Source organism: Ammospiza nelsoni, chromosome 3 (genome assembly GCF_027579445.1).
Source record: "Ammospiza nelsoni isolate bAmmNel1 chromosome 3, bAmmNel1.pri, whole genome shotgun sequence".
Taxonomy (NCBI): domain Eukaryota; kingdom Metazoa; phylum Chordata; class Aves; order Passeriformes; family Passerellidae; genus Ammospiza; species Ammospiza nelsoni.
The window spans coordinates 111,589,791-111,608,358 of record NC_080635.1 but is presented as its reverse complement, the minus strand read 5'-3'; the positions used below and the strand labels follow the sequence as shown (position 1 = coordinate 111,608,358).

Sequence of the window (18,568 nt, the reverse complement as noted above, 5' to 3'; positions counted from 1 at the left end):
CAATCTTAGGGGTCTTTTCCAACCTAAATGATTGTACAATATGAAACCTCACTATAATTCAGGGGACTTGAGATTTTCATGGACTTGAGGAGATCACAGTGTGAAGCAGGAAATATTTTTTGCTTTGCTGTGGCAGGTGCTGTCCAGGCTGCACTGAGCTGGTCCTTTAGAAATGCCAGTAGTGGTGTTTCTAAACACCACTGGTATGCACCTGGTGCTTGATGGTGTATAAATTATTTCTTCTATCATAAATTTAAAAAGGTTATTTTCCATATTTTTTTGCTGTATGCATTGCCTGCATAATTCACAAAATCACTGGGTTGGAGGAGACCTTCAGGATCATCATATTCAACCCAGCCCCACACCTCAACTAAACCATGGCACTGAGTGCTATATCCAGTCTTTTCTTAAACACATCCAGGGATGGGGACTCCCCCACCTCCCTGGGCAGGCCATTCCAGTACTTTATCACCCTTTCCTTAAAATCTTTTCCCTAATATCCAACCTATATTTCCCTTGGCACAGCTGAAGGCTGTGTCCTCTAGTTCTGTCAGCTGCGATCCGGACAAAGTGATCAACCCCACCTGACTGCAACCACTTTTGAGGAAGTTTTAGAGAGTGATAAGAAGTTGGGAATATCCAGGGTTTTTTTGAGGTCTGGGCATCTTCCCCTTCAATCCTTCAGGAGTGTTGTTCCCATAGGTGTCCCTGAGGTGTTGGTTGACTTGGGGGTGTCAGTAGTGAGGGTCTCCACTGCTGATGCCTTCCTGTGACCCCCTCTCTGTCCCACAGAGGTGCAGTGCTTGGGGAGGGCTCTAAGGAATATGGACACCTGAACGTGTCCACGGAGGACGTGAGAGTCAGCCTCACCATCCAGAGGCTGCAGAAGTCATCCCCACCTCTTGGAGGAACCTTCCACATCCACTTGGCCAACACCGTGATACCAGGTAAGGGAAGATACAGGTCAGGGCCTGGATTTCCTGAGCAGGAAGCCAAGGGAAGAATTAATTGCCAGAGAAATTTTGGCTGCCCCATACCTGGGTATGCTCAAGGCCAGGTTGATTGTTCACAGAATCACAAAATGTTGGAAGAGACCTTCAAGATCGAGTCCAACCTGTTCCCTGACACCTCAACTAAACCATGGCACTGAGTGTTATTAAATAGTGTGGATGATCTTTAGATTGGACATAGGGAAGAAATATTTTATGTTGGGGAAACAGTGGCAGGGGTTGCCCAGAGAGGTGGTGGATGCCCCAACCCTGGAACCATTTGAAGTCAGGTTGGATGGGGCTTTGAGCAACCTGGTCTAGGGTTCATTGCTGGGATTAGATGACCTTTAAAGTCCTTTCCAGCCCAAATCCTTCTATGATTCTATTCTATAATTCTATGTTTTTTTTGTGTTTAGGGTCCAATAAATGTCACTCTTTTGGCAGCAGAGGTTTGAAGCATGACAGCCTCACACTCATAATGAAACCCCTTCCTTTCCTATAAGCAGGCAGATCTGCTCTCCTGGAAATGGAGACATCCACTGCTCCCTTACATCTTTTGCAGGTGTTTCAGTGCACATCTCTGCCCACCAGCTCCACAGGCTTTTGCAGGACAATGTGGACAATTTTACAGCTCCCTTCTTCAACACCAGTGACTTCACCGTGACCAGAGACTCCAGCTCGTGCTATGAAAGTGTCTGGACACTGACTTGGGAAAAAACAGCTGGGGACTTGCCCAATGTTATCAGTGTACAGTAATTTCTTTTACTAATCTCCCCATTTGATGTCTTTGGTCTTGGCTGATTCTCTCTTACAGGGGTTGTCTTTATGAAGACACCATGGAAATTTAGGCAATCTTCCTATTTGGAGCAGCACCTTAAGCAAATTAAATTATTAAACTCCCCCAGTTTTAGGAGAAGACATTATATGGAGTCTGTGATTTAAAACCAGGAGATCTGAGTGTAATTTTTGCACAGCAAAGGGGCTGGTATATTGAAATGAAATCTTTCCTAATTATATCTACATTAATGTTTCAGTACAGTAACTGGAGGTCATCACAGATTTGTGGCATCATTTATTTGCCAAGAAGGTATTTTTCTGAAAACTGTTTTGTCTGGTTTTGTATCTGGTTCTCATAGGTCTCAGGTTGGAATTTCACTTTACACTCTCCCATCCCAAGATTTGTCATGTTAGTTTTGCTTCAAGCAGAAGGGTCTTTTTGAGTAGGGACTCCGACTGAGATGATTCCTACCTCAAAAGGAAACACTATTTCTTGGATATTCAGCTCCTAAAAGTGTGATGTCATTTTCAACAAATTCTAGAGCCCAAGATGTTGGCCTGGAGAGTGAAAAAAGTTTGAGCTGCATCTTCAGCTCTTGCACAGGCCCTTGTTTCATCTAAAGTCATGTCTTTGAGAAGATCTTTCACAGCCTAAATCCAAATTATATGAGTGGGAATTAGAAGTTTATTTACCACCCTGATTCTTGCACTCCTTTGCCATCTCTTTGACTGCAAGATGAAGGTGGGAACAGGGAGGTGTTGTGAAACCTTGAGTAATGAACATTTAGAGGTACAGATATGATTAATGGAAGAAGGGTGAGAAGTTTCCAGGAGTTATTGCTTGTAAGGATTCTGTTTTAATTTAAAATCACAGGACAGAAAAGGATGAGAAACTAAAATTCCTTGATCTTTTCCAGGTCTCTGCTGAAAACCTTACTGGCCTGAAGCCAACTGTTTCTACTCGTGTGGTTTATGATGGGGGTGTGTTTATTGGACCAATATTTGGGGACATGCTTGCCACCCCCCATAACCAAACACAGGTGAGTTGATGTGCTCTCTCACTAGTCACTGATTCAGCAGGGTTGTGTAGCTCCAGGAGTCTCACAGGTATTTGGGTACCTTGTTCTGCCAATAAATCCTTTCAGGAATTTGATGTTCTTTGCCACAAATTTCTCATACTCTGCTGCCTGGTGTGTGGAGCAGGACTTTCCTCCAAGAGCTGTTGCAGGTAGGTAGAATGGAGATTATGGGTCATGGAAGACAATATCTTTTTTTGTTTGGAAGCAGTGACCAAGGAATGAAAATCTCTGAACTCTCACCCTTGGTGGGTCCTGTGGTGCTGGATACCAAATTGGGAATTACAAAATTGACCTGCAACACTCTGTGACACTGATGGGCAAAGTAAATGAGTTGGTGGCTGGGATACTCATCTGTGAGTTTGGCAAGTCCTGAACCTCTCTGGATCTCAATTCCCTAGGAGGGAAGAGAGAAACAGGAGATCTTCAGGCAGAATGAGGAATCATTCCAGTCTGCTGGATGGACAAATGTGTTCCCAAGTCTGCTCTCAGATGTTGCAGAACAGTGGCTGTGGCTGCCTTTGTTTCCAGCAGACTCACAGGCACTGTGGCCATAACAGGGTGATGCTGGATGTGCTACAAGCCCAGCTGTGCAACATCTGGGGCCAAGTCACCCTGCCTTTTTCATGAGCCTGGTTCCTAGCCATGAGAATTGCTCTTCTTCCAGTGACTCAGCCACCTATGGCATCTTTTCCTTCTGTGCTGCACAAACCCTCAAACAGCCCAAGTGAAACAACACCAGCAGCAACAAACAGATTTTCTGATATTTTTGAAGCTTTATCCTGGCAGTGTAAAAATGTCCCTCTAATTATCATCTCTCTGTCTAGGCAGACTACTTTGCAAATCTGTGCTCCTTGCATTTCTTTGGGACAGGTGCTTTGCTTTTTGCAGGCACACCCTTAACACCTGGAGAGGGATAAAGAAGGGCTCTTTTATGCCCTATCTTTTGCCAGTTGACTCTTCAAAAATATCAAGATCTCAGGAGGGATATTTCTTGATATCTCTTTTAGATAGTCAAGGTCACAGCACAGTATTTTTCCTTCGGCTTTAACAACAAGGGGCAAAAAAAAAAAAAATGAGGGCAGCATGTTGAGAAGACACATTGTAGGTTTTACTTTAATTAGTCTTCCATGGTGCTTTAGACATAATAAATTTATTCCCAAGGCAAAGTGAGAAGAACTGGGGGAAGAACAGTCTTCAATGGGTGACTGGAAGAACAGGAGTTTGAAGAGGTGTGGGTCCCAGGATGGTGGGAGGTAGGCTGGAGATGCAGCATCCAAAGCTGTGCCCTGGATGAGCCCTAGCAATCTGCTATTTAAATTTGCAATTAAATTTGCAGTGAGACTGCAGCAGGTTGAAGATCTCTCTGTTTGTACCTTGTTCTGGCACTGAGTTTTCTTGGTACCTCAGGGTGGCTACCAGCATCTATCAGTCAGTTGTGGCTCTAGAAAACACCTCTGTTCCCTTACCAACTTTAAGGTAACTCTCTGCTCTGTCTGCAGGTGGTGGTGATGGTGAATGATGTCCTTGCAAACTGTTCTGGCTCGTGTTCTTTCCAGTTCAGCCAGGAATTGACACCCATAGTCAGAGATGTGGAATATTCATCAGGTAACGGGGCCTGGTGCCTGAACACAGTGGCCAAAATTCAGTGAAAAACATCTGCCAGGTGCTGGTGAATTCATGTACACTTGTATCCTTTTGTAAATTTTTGATTTTATGGAAACTGCACTTTATGGGTCACTTTTGATCAGCTCCAGTTCCAGACATGCTGAGTGTACTAGTTTGAACTGAGAAGGGCAGTGGAGCTGGGAAGGGTCTGGGGCACAGGTCTGGAGGGGCTCAGTCTGGAAAAAAGGAAATTCAGGGTGATCTTCTCACTCTCCACAACTCCCTGATAGGAGGGTGCAGCCAGGTAGGGCTTGGTCTCTTCTTCCAGGGATGAAGAAATAGGATGATAGGAAATGGCCTTAATGTGCGTCAGGAGAAGTTTAGAATAGTTATCAGGAAAAATTTCCTCATTGAATGGGTTGTCAGGCTCTGGAACAGGCTGCTCAGGGCAAGGGTAGAATCACCACCCCTGGAAAAGTTCAGAGGGTTTGTGGTTGTGGCATTTGGAGGCACAGTTTAGTGGCAAACACAGAGGGGATCTCAGAGGTCTTTTTCAACCTTAACTACTCTGTGATTCTATGGTAGAGGCATAAAGGGAGAGAAACAATGGCAGATTTGATGCCTCAAGCAAAACCAGCTCTTGGCTCAAGTTATTTTTAACAAAAATTTAAGGAAAAATATAACAGCTGGACAGGGACGGGCATGAATTGCTGTTATGTGGAACAGTGAGATACCACCAATGGTGTAGCTTTTAGGATATCCTGTTGAAGCTGTTAGAAACTTTTAACTGTTGGCTGAATTTGAATTTGAATTCTGGGCATTGGTAGCCCAAAATTCATGAGTCACCTTGATAATTATATTCCTTCAGGTGAGGGGTCCCAGGCCACAGTGGTTCTCAGGGGAGCTGGTTTTGGTGAGGAGCAGCTGGCCCTGCAGGTGGAGGTGGACAGGAGGAGCTGCCACATCTCATCTCTGAATCAAACCCACGTGGTTTGCAAGGTGCCAAGGCTGCCGGTCGGGACCTACCCTGTGACACTGCTGGTGGCACCTCATGGCTTTGCTCTTGGTGCCACCACAGGACAAGGGATCTTCCTCACAGTGCAGCCAACACTGGGAGCTGTTGAGCCTCCTTCAACTTCAGAGATTGGTAGGTATGAACCCCTCAAGGGAGCTGCTTCCTGCTTCTTCCTTGGCACGGCATCTTTTGGTTCTTTACCTTCACTGCCAAGATTTTCACCTGATGAAGAAGTTTTATGGCTGTGTGTACCCAAAGTACAGTAAAAAATTACCTAAAGACTGACAGATTCTCTTTGTGCAGGTAACCAGTTTCCTGAGTAGTTTTGTTTGGGAATTATATCTTCAAGTGCACATATATTCATTTCAGCAAATCATTAGTGCTTCACACTCATCTTCCCATATCCATTTGACATGTAGCTATGTAGTATTTTAATTAATCTGGCCTAATATTAAGTGGGTATTAGGGAAAACATCTTCACAGAAATGGTTTCCAACCCCTGGAACAGGTTGCCCAGGGCATTGGTGGAGTCACCATCCCTAGAGGGATTTGGAAGATGTGTGGATCTGGCACTTGGGGACATGGGTTACTGGTGGGCCTGGCAGTGCTGGGTTACTGACTGGACTTATTGATTTTAGAGTGTTTTTTCAAACTAAATTATCCTCTGATTCTATAACCTTGGAATGGCTGAACTCTGGTTAATCCCTGCCCCATTGAAGCAAATTCATGTTCTGAGGAATAAAATGGAAAACTCACCTGTGTTTAGGTGAGTTAGGTACAAAGGTTTAGGTACTTAGGTACAAAGCTAAGAAACTTAAGAGGAGCTAAAGCTAAAGTGAATCTCCTTCCCTTCCCATTATACCTCCTCTCCTTGAAATAGAACAGGAAATAGGGTGATTAATTCCATACCTAAAGAGAAGAGCTGGAATTTTTTTTTTTTTTTGAGAGGAAAGAGTCTCCTCAACCAATGAGATATGTGGCAAACACTCTTGATACACCTGGGCTGTGCAGTGAAGGACAGTCTCAGATTATCCTTTGTTTTCAAGCAGCAAGGAATGCAGCAGAAACAGCATGAACCAAGTCTACTCTGACAGTAAAATTACCCAGTCATTTCTGTGTAAATCTCATTTTATTTTTGGGATCATGGTGGCAATCACTACTGAGAGCAGCACTGGCCTCAGTGCAGCTCAGACACGTGGCTTATTTTCAGTAATCATGATCTGACTGGGCCATGCCTGCCCACATTGGAGCAGCCAGACAAAAGAAATGGTGGTCTGTAAAAATATCCATGGACAAGCATGGGATGGACTTGGGATAACACAGAATTCCTGAACTAGAAGTTATGGCCACCTTTTACTGTGCTTTTGATTTGAGGGTTTTTTTTGGGGGGGGGAAGGAGGGGGTTGTTTGTATTATTTTTTCAGCTGTTGATTTTTTTGGGTTGTTTGGTTTTTTCTTTTTTTTTTTTTTGGTTGCATGGGAAGAAAACTGCTCTAACTCTTTTATTGCGGTTTTTTTTCCTTATTGAGGGGGTCATGACACACTAAGAATCACTTTTAATTCATAGAAAACCCAAACACCTCCAAACAACCCAGCAATGGCAAATTTAAGTGCTTGAGCCTTGCTTCTCCTTTCCTTTGCTGGCAAATCCACTCCCAATTACAGTGATCTGTCACTCATTAAAAAGAAAGCAAGAATAATGCTATCTTACATTACATGTGCCTGGAATGCTTATAATTGGAAAGAATTACAGCTTCCATCTGTGTTTTTAATTTCTCCCATTTCAAATACCTCTCTTCAATCTCATTGTAAAGTGCACGCAGGCAGTATTTCACTGCATATAGATATAATGTAGATATCAAAACTTAACTGCATCAGTCTTTACACAACACTGGTGGATTCTGAACTCTAAATCTGAAGCTCCTTATCTGACAACCCTTGCATTTGCAAGTGGCTTCAGTTTTCACTTCTTGCTCTTTCTGACTCTGCAAATTTAATATTACAGGATGGGAAACACCTTGTATTTTGCTGCTTCAGCTCCCTCTGGTCAAAATATCCCTGGTCTCAGTGGTGCCATGCTGGGAGATCCCCATGACCTAACTCCAGAAGCATGGAATGCCTTTCTAAAGATACTCTCACATTCCACTGAATAGCAGGAGCTTGCTGTTAATGTATCTGATTGCTCTCGTTGGCCTGGATTTGCTGCCAGCCACAGGAAATCAAGACTAAACTTCTATAATTCTCTGGTGGTTTAAAGAATTAGCAGGCATAGGTAATTTCAGGAAAGTGTGCAAGGGAATTTGTCATTAATATATAATTACTTTAATGTAGAGGATTGCTTACATCACATGTGAAAAGAGGGATAAAAGCTCAGTAGGTTTACGATATAGCCATGCTAATAAATACAAATAAACGCTGCATTAATTAGTGCCTGTCTGAGCAGTCTGTTCAGCCACAATCTTAAAAACTCTGCAGTGCTGACAACTCGAGAAAAAGCTCTAAGTTTCAAGCAACATTTCCTTTTTTTTTTTAAAGTTTCTCTGAATCGCATCAAAGCACAAACTCCAGCTTAGAATTGCCATTAATGCCCACTCCTGTTCTCTTTCCTGCTTCTCTTTGAAACATCCCTGAGCCCTCTAGTCACTTGGAAAAGCAAAGAGGCGCCTTGGCTCTTTGGAAATGGATGCTGAAGAAAGATCAAGCACAAGGCTGACTTGTGTTGGGCGCGATCCTGCCTGGGATTGGAGCGGCTCGGTCTGGCACGGAGGAGAGCTGAGCTTGCTCGGTGCTCCTCGGAACGAATCCCTCCGTGACTCCCCTCACAAATCCGAGTCTCCAGCCCTGCCAAGTCCCCTTTCTATCCCAAGTTTCCTAGACACATGCTACAGGCTTTTCTGACAGCGGGGAGCTTGGCAGCTGTTTGAACTGCGAGAGCACCTGCTGCGTTAAGCTCATTTTCCATTCTTAGTGCTTCTTCCTTCCTTCCTTCCTTATTTCGTTCTTGGGCTGGGGATCTGGCTAAGGGGGAGATCACAGGCCAGGGCTTGCTGGTTTAAATAAGTATGTCATTAAAAAATAAACCCAGAAAAAAAAAAACAACTCAGTCATCCTGTGTTGTGGAGGATTCAAATAATTCAAATTCAAAGAATTCAAGTATGGCAAGAAGGATCTCTGGTGCAAGAGAGGGAGCCAGGCACAGCAAGGTGGAACAGATCATCATCAGCTCAGCTGAGAGACTTTTGTAGTCATCTAAAAACAAAGAATTCTTTGTATATTAAAATATCCTACGTATTGAATATCATGGAATAATTGTTTGTTTTAGGAGGACTCAGAGTGACTCTCAGGGGGACCAATCTGGAAGGGGTAAATGCTGTTTTGTTTGGGTCCCAGCCTTGCCCAATTTTGGAGGAGGGCAGAAATTCAACAAGAATTCAATGTAAAGTTCCTTCTCGGGTAAGAAACCACACTTTGGGGAACAGTCAGAGGCCAATGTGACTTTCTCTGTTTTCCTGGCCTGAGCTACACTAGGAAAGGGCAAAGAGTAACCCTTCAGCCAAGTCTTGTCTGTGGACTCTACAGATTAGACAGCTTAGTTAAAAGCAGATTAATAGGAGATTTATGAAAACTGCAAGCTCCTCAATTTAATAAGAATATTGCAAATTAAAAACGGCATAGTTAGTCTGGGATTTTATTTACTAGTTTAATGTATTTGTATGGATATAGCAAATCCAAATCTGCACAGTCTGGGATTGTTTTAAGGTTTCTAAATCTCCATAGATGCTCTTTAAAGTCAACTTAACTGTAAATATTTAAGCAGAATCTGGTGTATGTGAAAGTTTCATCAGTGCCATGTGCCTGACTTACATATGGGAGAATCAGAAACATAGGAAATAACATTTTTTAAAAAAAATTGGTTCATTCTTATCTATGACATTTTCTTTCTCTCTCTTCCTAGGGGGCAGAGGATGCTGCTGTCCATGTGACACTGATTTTTGGGTACAAGTCAATGACAGTAGCCAACTTGTTCCAGTATGATCCTTCCTTAAACCCTGCACTTGTATCCCTGAGCAGGAACAGAAGTGGCATAGCAGGTGAAAATGCAGATGTGTGTGGGGCATCTTCTGGAGAAGGGTTGTTAGTGCTGATGGTGGTGGGGCAGAGGGAATTTATAAATCTGTACAGTTTGATTCAACAATTTGATCTAATCTTGTTTGTTTTCTTTTAAATTTTAGTTCCTGTATTTCTTGCTAGTCCTGGTCAGTTGTGGTTGGTTTTTTATTGGTTTTTCACTAGTATACATGAAGTAATGAGTTGCTTGCCCCATGGTATGGATGATGTCCATAGGATGTCAGGTTCAGTGTAGTCCTGCTTTTGGGTCAGGTTTCTCTAACTCTGCTCTGAAACAATCCCATCTATTCATGCAGTGAAGGGAACCAATGGAATGGCATGAAGCTGTGTCAGGAAAGGTTTAGGCTGGGTATGAGGAAATGGTTTTTCACCCAGAGGGTGCCTGGGCACTAAACAAGCTCCCCAGGGAATGGTCACAGCCCCAAGGCTGCCAGAGCTCAAACAATGTTTGTACAAGTCTCTCAGATACAGGGTGGGATTCTCAGGACTGTCCTTTGCAGGTTGGCAGCTGAACTTTGATGATCCTTGTGGGCCCCTTCCAACTCAGGGTATTCCATGATTCTGTATTTCTTAGTAACAGATTCATCCATGACAGGAGAAATGAACTGTGGAGAGTGTCCTTCTCCAGAATCCCCACGGGTTGACCATGAAGAGCATCATGTGCATTTTGGGTTATTGAAAGCAGGGAATAGGCAACATTTCTTTATCTTAGTTCCCATTTCCAAGCCAAACTGTTCCTTTTTGACCTTGGGATGTGTTACTTTAGAATATGAACATAGACCTCACAGAATTCATGGGGACAAAATCCTAATTAGAGCTCATAGAGTGTTTGCCATTTCCTGTCTTTTGAAAGTTTCTATTTGGAGTTGTTTGGTTTTTTTTTTTTTTTTTTTTTTTTTTTTTTTTTTTCACATTTCCCTCATTTTTCCCCCCAGGATTTTGGCTGTGTATAGGGGATAGAAAGCATAAACAGTGAATGATGTCCACTTACAAACAAGCCTTTTAGGAAAGTTTAGCACATTTCTGCATGGCAAACTGACAACAGTTATTTGGTATCTGAGACAGTGGGGAAGGAGATGGGAGTAAGACGGAAATATTCCTTTTTTCTTACCTATCTCATTCCTATTCATCCAAGAATATAATAACCTGACTTTTTTCTCTATTTTTGCAACCTCTCCAGTGAACACCTTAAAGCTACCCATAGCTCCCAAATTCAGTTCGACTTGTTGGGGATTTACAGGGTTAGGTGACTGCCAGTGCCAAAATTCCTTGTGCACTCCCAGCATTTCTGTTCATTTTTCCCCAAATGCCCTTGTCATTTTCTATTACTCCAGAATGCATAAATAAGAGAAAACGTCCTTTATCATCTGAATATTATTCAGATACCACAGCACCAAGGGGAGGTTTTTGTAGCCGCGGGCATCTCAGGTGCAAAGAATTCCTTAATGTTACAGTGTCTCATGAGCTGTGGTGGGGCTGAGTTCAATCTGCTATTCAGAACCTCCACAGCTTCCTCTTTTAATATAATTTTCCTTCTATATAATAAAAAGAATAAATAAATTACACTGATGCCTTCCAGGCATCTGGGATTAAGCTGACAATTGACCAAGAGTCCAAAGAGTTCATGTTATTAACATATTCAACTTCTCAGGCTTTCAAACTTTATTTGAGTCTTTGTGAATGCAGAATTGAAAAGTACCAGTTCCAAGACCTGCTTAGAGGAGCAAGTAGTTGAAAGAATCTTTTGTACAGGCTCTTCTGTTCCTTCCTCCCTCCTTCATCCTTTCAGAGGAGAGAGGAGGATGAGATTCACCTCCTAAACACATCCCTGTGCTTAGATGTTTTGCATGGTCATTGAAGATAAATAGATGGTTCTGTGGTGGGATTTGCCACAGCTCTTCTCTGCGTCTTGCAATAGGATGAATCATGGCATAAAGTCTCTTTTCACTGACCACAGATAGAGCTATCAGTGAAAATGCCTTTATTTGGACTGATGGATACCACCTCATTTTTTTAAACTATTTCAGAAGAAATTTAAGTTATGAAAATCCCTTGTCTCTTGGCTTTGTCCTTTCCTGTTAGTGCACTGTGCACTGATAAAGAAAAATATCCTCTATCATTTGAACACAGTTTGACACACAGCAGCTAAATTGGAGAGGGAGTCATGATTACTAAAAATAAGATGCTTTGGAGCAGAGCTGGTTTTCCCTGGAATTGAGTTAATTTTTTTTCGTGTGGGGCTGTGTTTTGGGTTCATGCTGAAAATGGTATGGATAACACAGAGATGTGTTGTCATTGTTGAGCAGGGCTTACACAGAGTCAGGGATTTTTCTGTTCCTCACCCCACCAGTGAAGAGCTGGGAGTGGACATGGATTTGGGAAGGGGCACAGCCAGGACAGCTGACCCCAACAGACCCAAGGGATTATCCAGACCATGTTGCTCATGTCCAGCAAGGGAGGAAGAGGGAGACAGAGTGGTGTTTTGTCTTCCCAAGTGACCATTCCATGTGATGGAGCCCTGATGGGATGGCTGAACCCCTGCCTGCCCATGGGAAGCAGAGAATGAAGTCCTCCTTTTGCTTTGCACACATAACTTTATAACTTTGTATCAAACTGTTTTTATCTCCACCCACAAGTTTTCTCCCGTTTATGCTTCCAATTCTCTCCCCCATCCCACTGCAGGGGAGGGAGTTAGCAGATGTGTGGGGCTGAGATGCCATCTGGGGTTAAACCATGACAAGCACATCTGATTTTAGGTACACAAGGAAATTTTTTTTATTGTGGACGGCTGCTATTACTATTACATGGCTCCATAATTCTGATAAAGAGGCTCTAGATAGTTTATCAGGGATAAAACGAAATAAATCCCAGAACCTCTGAGCTGCAGAGCTTTACAAAAAACCTTGTATTTGGTTTTTATCAGGTTCAGATATTTATAGGACAGATATTTATGGTAGGGGGACATGAATGATATCCTGAGTGTTGTTGAGAGTGGTTATTGGTGGTCATAACCAAGTTCACTGTGCTGATGGCTCAAGACAACCCTTATAGCTGGTGACCTTATGCAGGAGAGATTCAGTAGGATACAGAACCCCTGTAGTCTTCAACATTTTGGGTTTGGGCTGATGGGCATGGCTGGACCTACTCTGGCATGATGGGACTCTGCTCTTCCTCAGGCAATGGCCACAAGTGCTGAAATAACCACTCCCAGAAAAACTGAAAAAGTTCCCTTCCTTTCTCTGCAGGAGGTGAGGAGCTCCACATTGGAATATCCCAGTTTGCCAGCTACCAGGGCTCAGATGTCAAGGTCCAAATTGGTGAATTATGGCCACAGATCCAGGCACAGACAGAGCATGGGGTTAATGTGACACTTCCAGCCCTGCCTGCAGGGTGGTACAATATTTCTGTCCTCATCAATGGCATTGCTGTCACTTCAAACAGGTGTGTATCTTGCTCAGAAGCTTCATTCTCCACCTTATTTGGTGTTTTAGGGTTAATCTGAAACTGAAGGTTTGAGTTTTTCACTAATTCTGTACCTTAAAGGTGAATTCTGCAGTGTGGTATGAAATTATGAATAATTATCAAGGCATTTATTTATCTGTGGAGCCCGAGTCAGCAAACTGCTAATGCTAGTCAATTAACTTGCCTCGGATCAGTAGGAGGCAGGAGAGAAACATTTTAGCAAAAAACAGTTGATTTGATGAAAAATGCATATTCAGGCAATCAAAGGTATTCGCAGATTCAGGTCAAATGCAGATAAATCCTGCTGTAGGAAAACAGCAGAAGAAAAGAAACACTTTTCATGAGAAAAACAAAAGGTAGTTTGAACAATACAAAAATGCTTTGTTTGGAGAATTTTTAAATTATGATATTTCCATTTCCTAAGGTGACACTTCAAGTTCATGCCTAGATAAATGTAATATAAACGAATTAAAATGTGGGGGAAAGCTGGCCTGAAATTGGGATATAGGAATATATTCAAAAACAACACAGTTTTGTTCTTCAGCCATGGCAGCTGGCAGGAGTGATCCTGAAATTACAATATTGGGGAGAAATGAGTGTTTTTATTGCTCACAAACCAACCTAAGCTGCTTGCAATGTTAATGAACCTCAGAAGGAGAAAAATTGTGGTTGGTGGGATGGCACACAGGGATTCATCCCACCTGGTACTGGATGCTGTTAGCAGCACCATCACTTCATCTCCAGGGATAGATTGGAAGGGGATGGGTCATCCCAGGAGAGGACTCTGAGCTCTGGTGGGCTGGATTGCAGGATTGGGAAGATCCCTTATCTCACATGTCTTTTTAGGGAAGGGGATGTTTTTGAAAGCAGAGTGATGAAGAAAAATAGATGTAGATGGGACAGAAATAGAGCTATAACTTTATTTGGGTGGGCTTCAGGAGCTCATGTCTGGGTTTCCTCTTGTTCAGTTTGCTCCACTCTTTGGTGGGATGGTGTGAGGAGAGATGGCAGCTGTGATGCCTTTTCAATGTACTTCTGTTGGGCATAGCTGCAGTGGGATCTGCTTGCCAAAAAAAATCCTTATTTTTGCTTCCTTTGATGGGCAATTCAGTTGGACTGAATTTGGCCCACCAGTTGCCAATAGATAAGAGAGTGTTTGTGATAGATGTAGCTCAAATGTGTCCCTGCCCAGGGATGGGGAGGGCTGGAATGAGCTGATCTTTAAGGTCCCTTCCAACCCAAACCATTCTGTGATTCTAAACCACATAGAAAAATTTGGGGTGTTGAGTGGTCTTGTCACTGTGACATCAAACAAAGTGGATGTGTGTCGCAGACATTTCTCCACAGAAATCCTTTTCTTTCATATTTCTGTGTCTTCGGGAGCCAGAGGCCCCCGAAGAGAAGGTAAACAATTATTATCAGCTGCTGTGGAATGCAATAGGATTCACCTTGATTGGCTCATTTTCTATGTTTATAATTAAGGGCCAATCATCAGTGCAAGCCAGGGGACTGAGTCCCTGGACACAACTTTGTTGTGGGTTCTTTTCTATCTCTTCTTAGCTTAGCTAGCTGCTCTGCAAACCTCTCTCTATATTCTTTTTAGTATAACTATAATGTATTATATCATATATTAATAAATTCAGCCTTCTGATCAAGATACAAGATTCACCGTCTCTCTCTCACCAACTGCGACCCACACAGGTCGCGGTAATAGATGTGCCAGGTGGGTGCTTGGCTTTCTGGGAGTTGTAAGAAAGAAAAGCACTACAACAGGAAAGAGAATTAAAAGAATAGCCCTAACTGCCCCAAACCCTTTCTGTGTTGGTTGTGTTTTGCAGGGTTGAGCCATTAATCCAGTACCTCTCTGAGATCTCCAGCATCCAGCCGTGTTGTGGCTCCATTCTGGGTAAACAGCATTGGCACATCTGCAGCCACTTATGGAGGTTAAAGGGATCAAGGGCACAGTTTTCCTGCAGGAATGGAAAGTGCATCCCATTTCACGTCCGTTTAAATGAGGGGGTTTTGGATCTGTGACCCTTTATTGTGCAGGCATCCATTGGCAGACAGCAGCTGTGTGGAAATGTGGGATTGTAGTGAGCATCCCTCCATCTGGTTGGCTGGCTCAGGGCTCCCTGTGCTTTGAATTTGATTTCCCCAAGTGTCTGCTCCTGTATCCTTGCATGTTCCCATTGGGAAAGCACAGCACGCCCACACCTGGCTCATCTGTGCTGTTTCTGTCAGTCGTTTTGCCCCCATCTTTCAAGGTTTTGCATGTGAAAGTTAGGTGGAAAGCAGAGTACAATTGTGGTTTGAAGCAAACAATAATTTGAAGTGATCCCAAAAGGGATGTTCATTTTTGTTATGTTGAAAAGACAAAATAAAAAAGCCCTTTTTCAATGTTAATTTTAATCAAAAGGGAAATATTTATTAATCCTGTTCTAAGCTTTTAGACATTGGAAATAATTTAAGTGTGTTTCTGAGCAGAACATTGCTGAATTAAAAAGAAAAGTTTTACTTTAAATCTTCAAAAGCAGATTTGGGGTGGCTGATTTATTTTGTCATTTGGCTGGTGGTGGAGGAGAGTTGAATCCCTGTAGTGAATTTTATATGAGCCCTTAGAAATACTTTTATAGAAGACAGAGAAATTATTGTGCTACAACCTCAGATCCTCCACAGATTGCTCTCCCAGGCTCACAACACATTTAAGGACACAATTTCAGAGGCTTTGTGGTATGTGATTAGTTCAATAGTTTGTGTAGTGCTCGAGCCTTGAAAGATGAGAGAGTGGATAGAGCTTGGAGAGCAAATCCTATCAGTTTTGAAGATTAAGCCATGCTAAAAAAAATAATACAAGTTTTGCCTTTTTTATATTTCAGGGCAAATTGAAAATTAAATAAGAACTGATTAACTCTTTGGTTGTGGTTTTATGAATGGCTTAAGCTGAATTAAAACCTCTTTCCTGCAAAAAGCACCAGTCCCTTCCCCCTTACCTGTAATCTTCTGTTGTCTCTAACACTTGTGTGTACATCTAGGTTAAGGATTTGGGGCCACGTAAAAAGAAACCTCATCATAAGACTCATTATAAACCAACTTATTTTTTCAGCTAGATCATGGGAAAAGGAAGAGAATAGGCTTAATGGATAAAGAGGTTGAAGCAAGTCAGGACACCGGGAGTTCCAGTACTACAAACAAAAGGAACATGGACAGAGCCTTTGGGAGGGCTCTTCCCAGTGTGGCTGGTGCAGCCCTGGCACAGGGGGCCCAGAGAAGCTGTGGCTGCCCCTGGATCCCTGGAAGTGTCCAGGGCCAGGTTGGATGGGATTTGGAACAACCTGGGATAGTGGGAGTTGTCACTGCCCATGGTAGGGGGTTGGAAGGAAGTGCTCTTTAAGGCCCCTTACAACCCAATCCATTTGAAGATTCTATGAAATCTGGCACTGCCTGAGTTTGAGAATATTCCCAGTCGCATTCTTCTTCCCTGTGGGCATTGGGAACAAACTACCTCCCCACCTACCTGTAGGGACGGTCCCGTTCCATGAAGAATTCAGCCTCTGTTTACTCTCAGAGGTTTTTCACAGCAGCTTTCTCCATTTCTGTGGGGGCTTTCTACAGTCACTTACTGCCACAAAGATCTCTGACTACTTGTTACCTTAGCCTCTTGTCCATGTAGGATTATCCTGATATATGGCTGCTATTTTCTCCAACTGTCTTGTCCAAAAAAAAAAAGGTTTTATTTCTTTCCTTCAGCCTGTCATGCTTATCAGCTTTATCATAAAAGATTTGTGTTGGAAGGGACCTTAAAAATGATGGTTCAGAGATAATCATGAATTCCTCTTCTGCATGTAATACTCTTCCATATTTTGCTTTTCTCCTAGGTGGAACACTGCTCACAATCTCTGGGGTGGGTTTTAGCCAAAATCCTGCCCTGGTTTGTGTGTCAATGGACAATCAAACCTGTACAGTTACTCACCTGGAAGAAGAGACACTTTGGTGCCTGACTCCTCCAGCTGTTAATTTGTCTAATGAAGATTCACATGACATCTCTGTCAGAGTAGACGTAACCATCAGCAGTGGGTCATTTCAACAAGCTCTCTTTGCAAATAGGACCATCACCTTCCACTACCAAAGAGCTTTGACTCCCCTTGTTACTGCTGTTGAAACAGAAATCAGAGATGGCAGCCTGCTCTTGAGCATTGAGGGAATAAACATCACTGGATGTGTGGCTAAGCTTGGACACACTGAATGTCAACTTCAGTTTCTACGGGGCAACCAGTCTGCAATGTCTTATCAGTGCTCTTTTCCACTCAACAGCCTGGAACCTGGGACTTTCCCCATCCAGGTCATCCAGAGGCAGCTGGGATATGCTCAGGTGACAGCAAGGCAGCAGGCCCTCACCATAACTCCACAGATAACCTCCATATTCCCATCACAAGGATCCATCTGTGGTGGGATGTTGCTCACTATATCTGGGGTTGCTTTGAAATCCAGGAGGAATTTGGTACAGGTCAGCCTGGAGGATAATTACTCCTGTGAGATCCAGAAGTCTGATGATGACTCCATCAGCTGTGTTGTCCTTCCAGGGCCTCACCCTTTGCACCTTCAGTGGCTACCTGAGGCATCTCGGGCTCTCAGTGTCACTGTGATTGTCAATGGGATCCACGGTGTGTGCCTTGGGGGCTGCACACTCCACCTGCAGGAGCACTGGACACCCCTGGTACATCTGGTGACCTGGAGGACCAATGGGACATCCAGCCACGTGACAATCAAAGGACAGAGGCTGGCATGGCAGGGTGACAGCCCTGTGGTACACATGGACAACAGCACTGCCTGCAAGGTGACTTTTTGGAACGAGACCATCATCACGTGCCAGACAGCCTGCCTGGCCCCAGGGGAGCACAGCATTTCCATAGCCAGCAGGAAAAGCGGCCGTGCTTGTTTCAGAGGGACATCCAGCCTTCTCACCATCCTGCCTTGGGTGTACCAGTTTTACCCACGGGATTTCAGCACCAATGGGGGAGGCCTGCTCAGCTTGGCTGGGTTGGCTCTGAAGGGAAAGAGGATGACTTCAGTCCTCATAGACCATCACCCTTGCCTCATTCTCAACATCACCTGTGTGCTCATCCAGTGCACAGTGCCTTCAGGGAAAGGCACAAGGGCTCTGAGTCTGAGAGTAGATGGACACTCCTACTACCTTGGAACAATAAGTTACAGTGAGGAATTTACCCCAGCTTTCCTTTCACTTGTTTCCTCGGGTCTCCTTTTAACTTTGACAGTATCACAGGTCACAGAGATGGACATTATCCAGGTGTTTATTGGAGATTTTCCTTGCAGCAACATCACCATCAGTCGCTCCACGTTGCAGTGCACAGCTCCTCTGCTCCCTGTGGGCGAGTACCCTGTGCTGGGCCAGGACATTCCCAGGGGATGGGCTTCCTCCAACCTGACGTTCACTTCTCATCTGGCAGTGACAGCTGCACATCACAACTGGGGTAAGTCATGGAGGGTTGCTGCAG

The 18,568-nt window shown here is 43.6% G+C and overlaps 1 protein-coding gene across 1 annotated transcript in view; it reads left to right on the top strand.

The window, feature by feature from the left end:
• The window catches only part of PKHD1 (PKHD1 ciliary IPT domain containing fibrocystin/polyductin), a 240,386-nt gene that overhangs the window by 25,065 nt on the left and 196,753 nt on the right, over nucleotides 1-18,568 (top strand). The window contains exons 23-32 of the mRNA XM_059469299.1: nucleotides 793-947; nucleotides 1,552-1,736; nucleotides 2,684-2,806; nucleotides 4,345-4,450; nucleotides 5,319-5,597; nucleotides 8,788-8,918; nucleotides 9,421-9,556; nucleotides 12,839-13,034; nucleotides 14,894-14,961; nucleotides 16,931-18,544. Of these exons, the coding sequence (XP_059325282.1) occupies nucleotides 793-947; nucleotides 1,552-1,736; nucleotides 2,684-2,806; nucleotides 4,345-4,450; nucleotides 5,319-5,597; nucleotides 8,788-8,918; nucleotides 9,421-9,556; nucleotides 12,839-13,034; nucleotides 14,894-14,961; nucleotides 16,931-18,544 (2,993 nt within the window). The remainder of the gene's footprint in view (nucleotides 1-792; nucleotides 948-1,551; nucleotides 1,737-2,683; nucleotides 2,807-4,344; nucleotides 4,451-5,318; nucleotides 5,598-8,787; nucleotides 8,919-9,420; nucleotides 9,557-12,838; nucleotides 13,035-14,893; nucleotides 14,962-16,930; nucleotides 18,545-18,568) is intronic.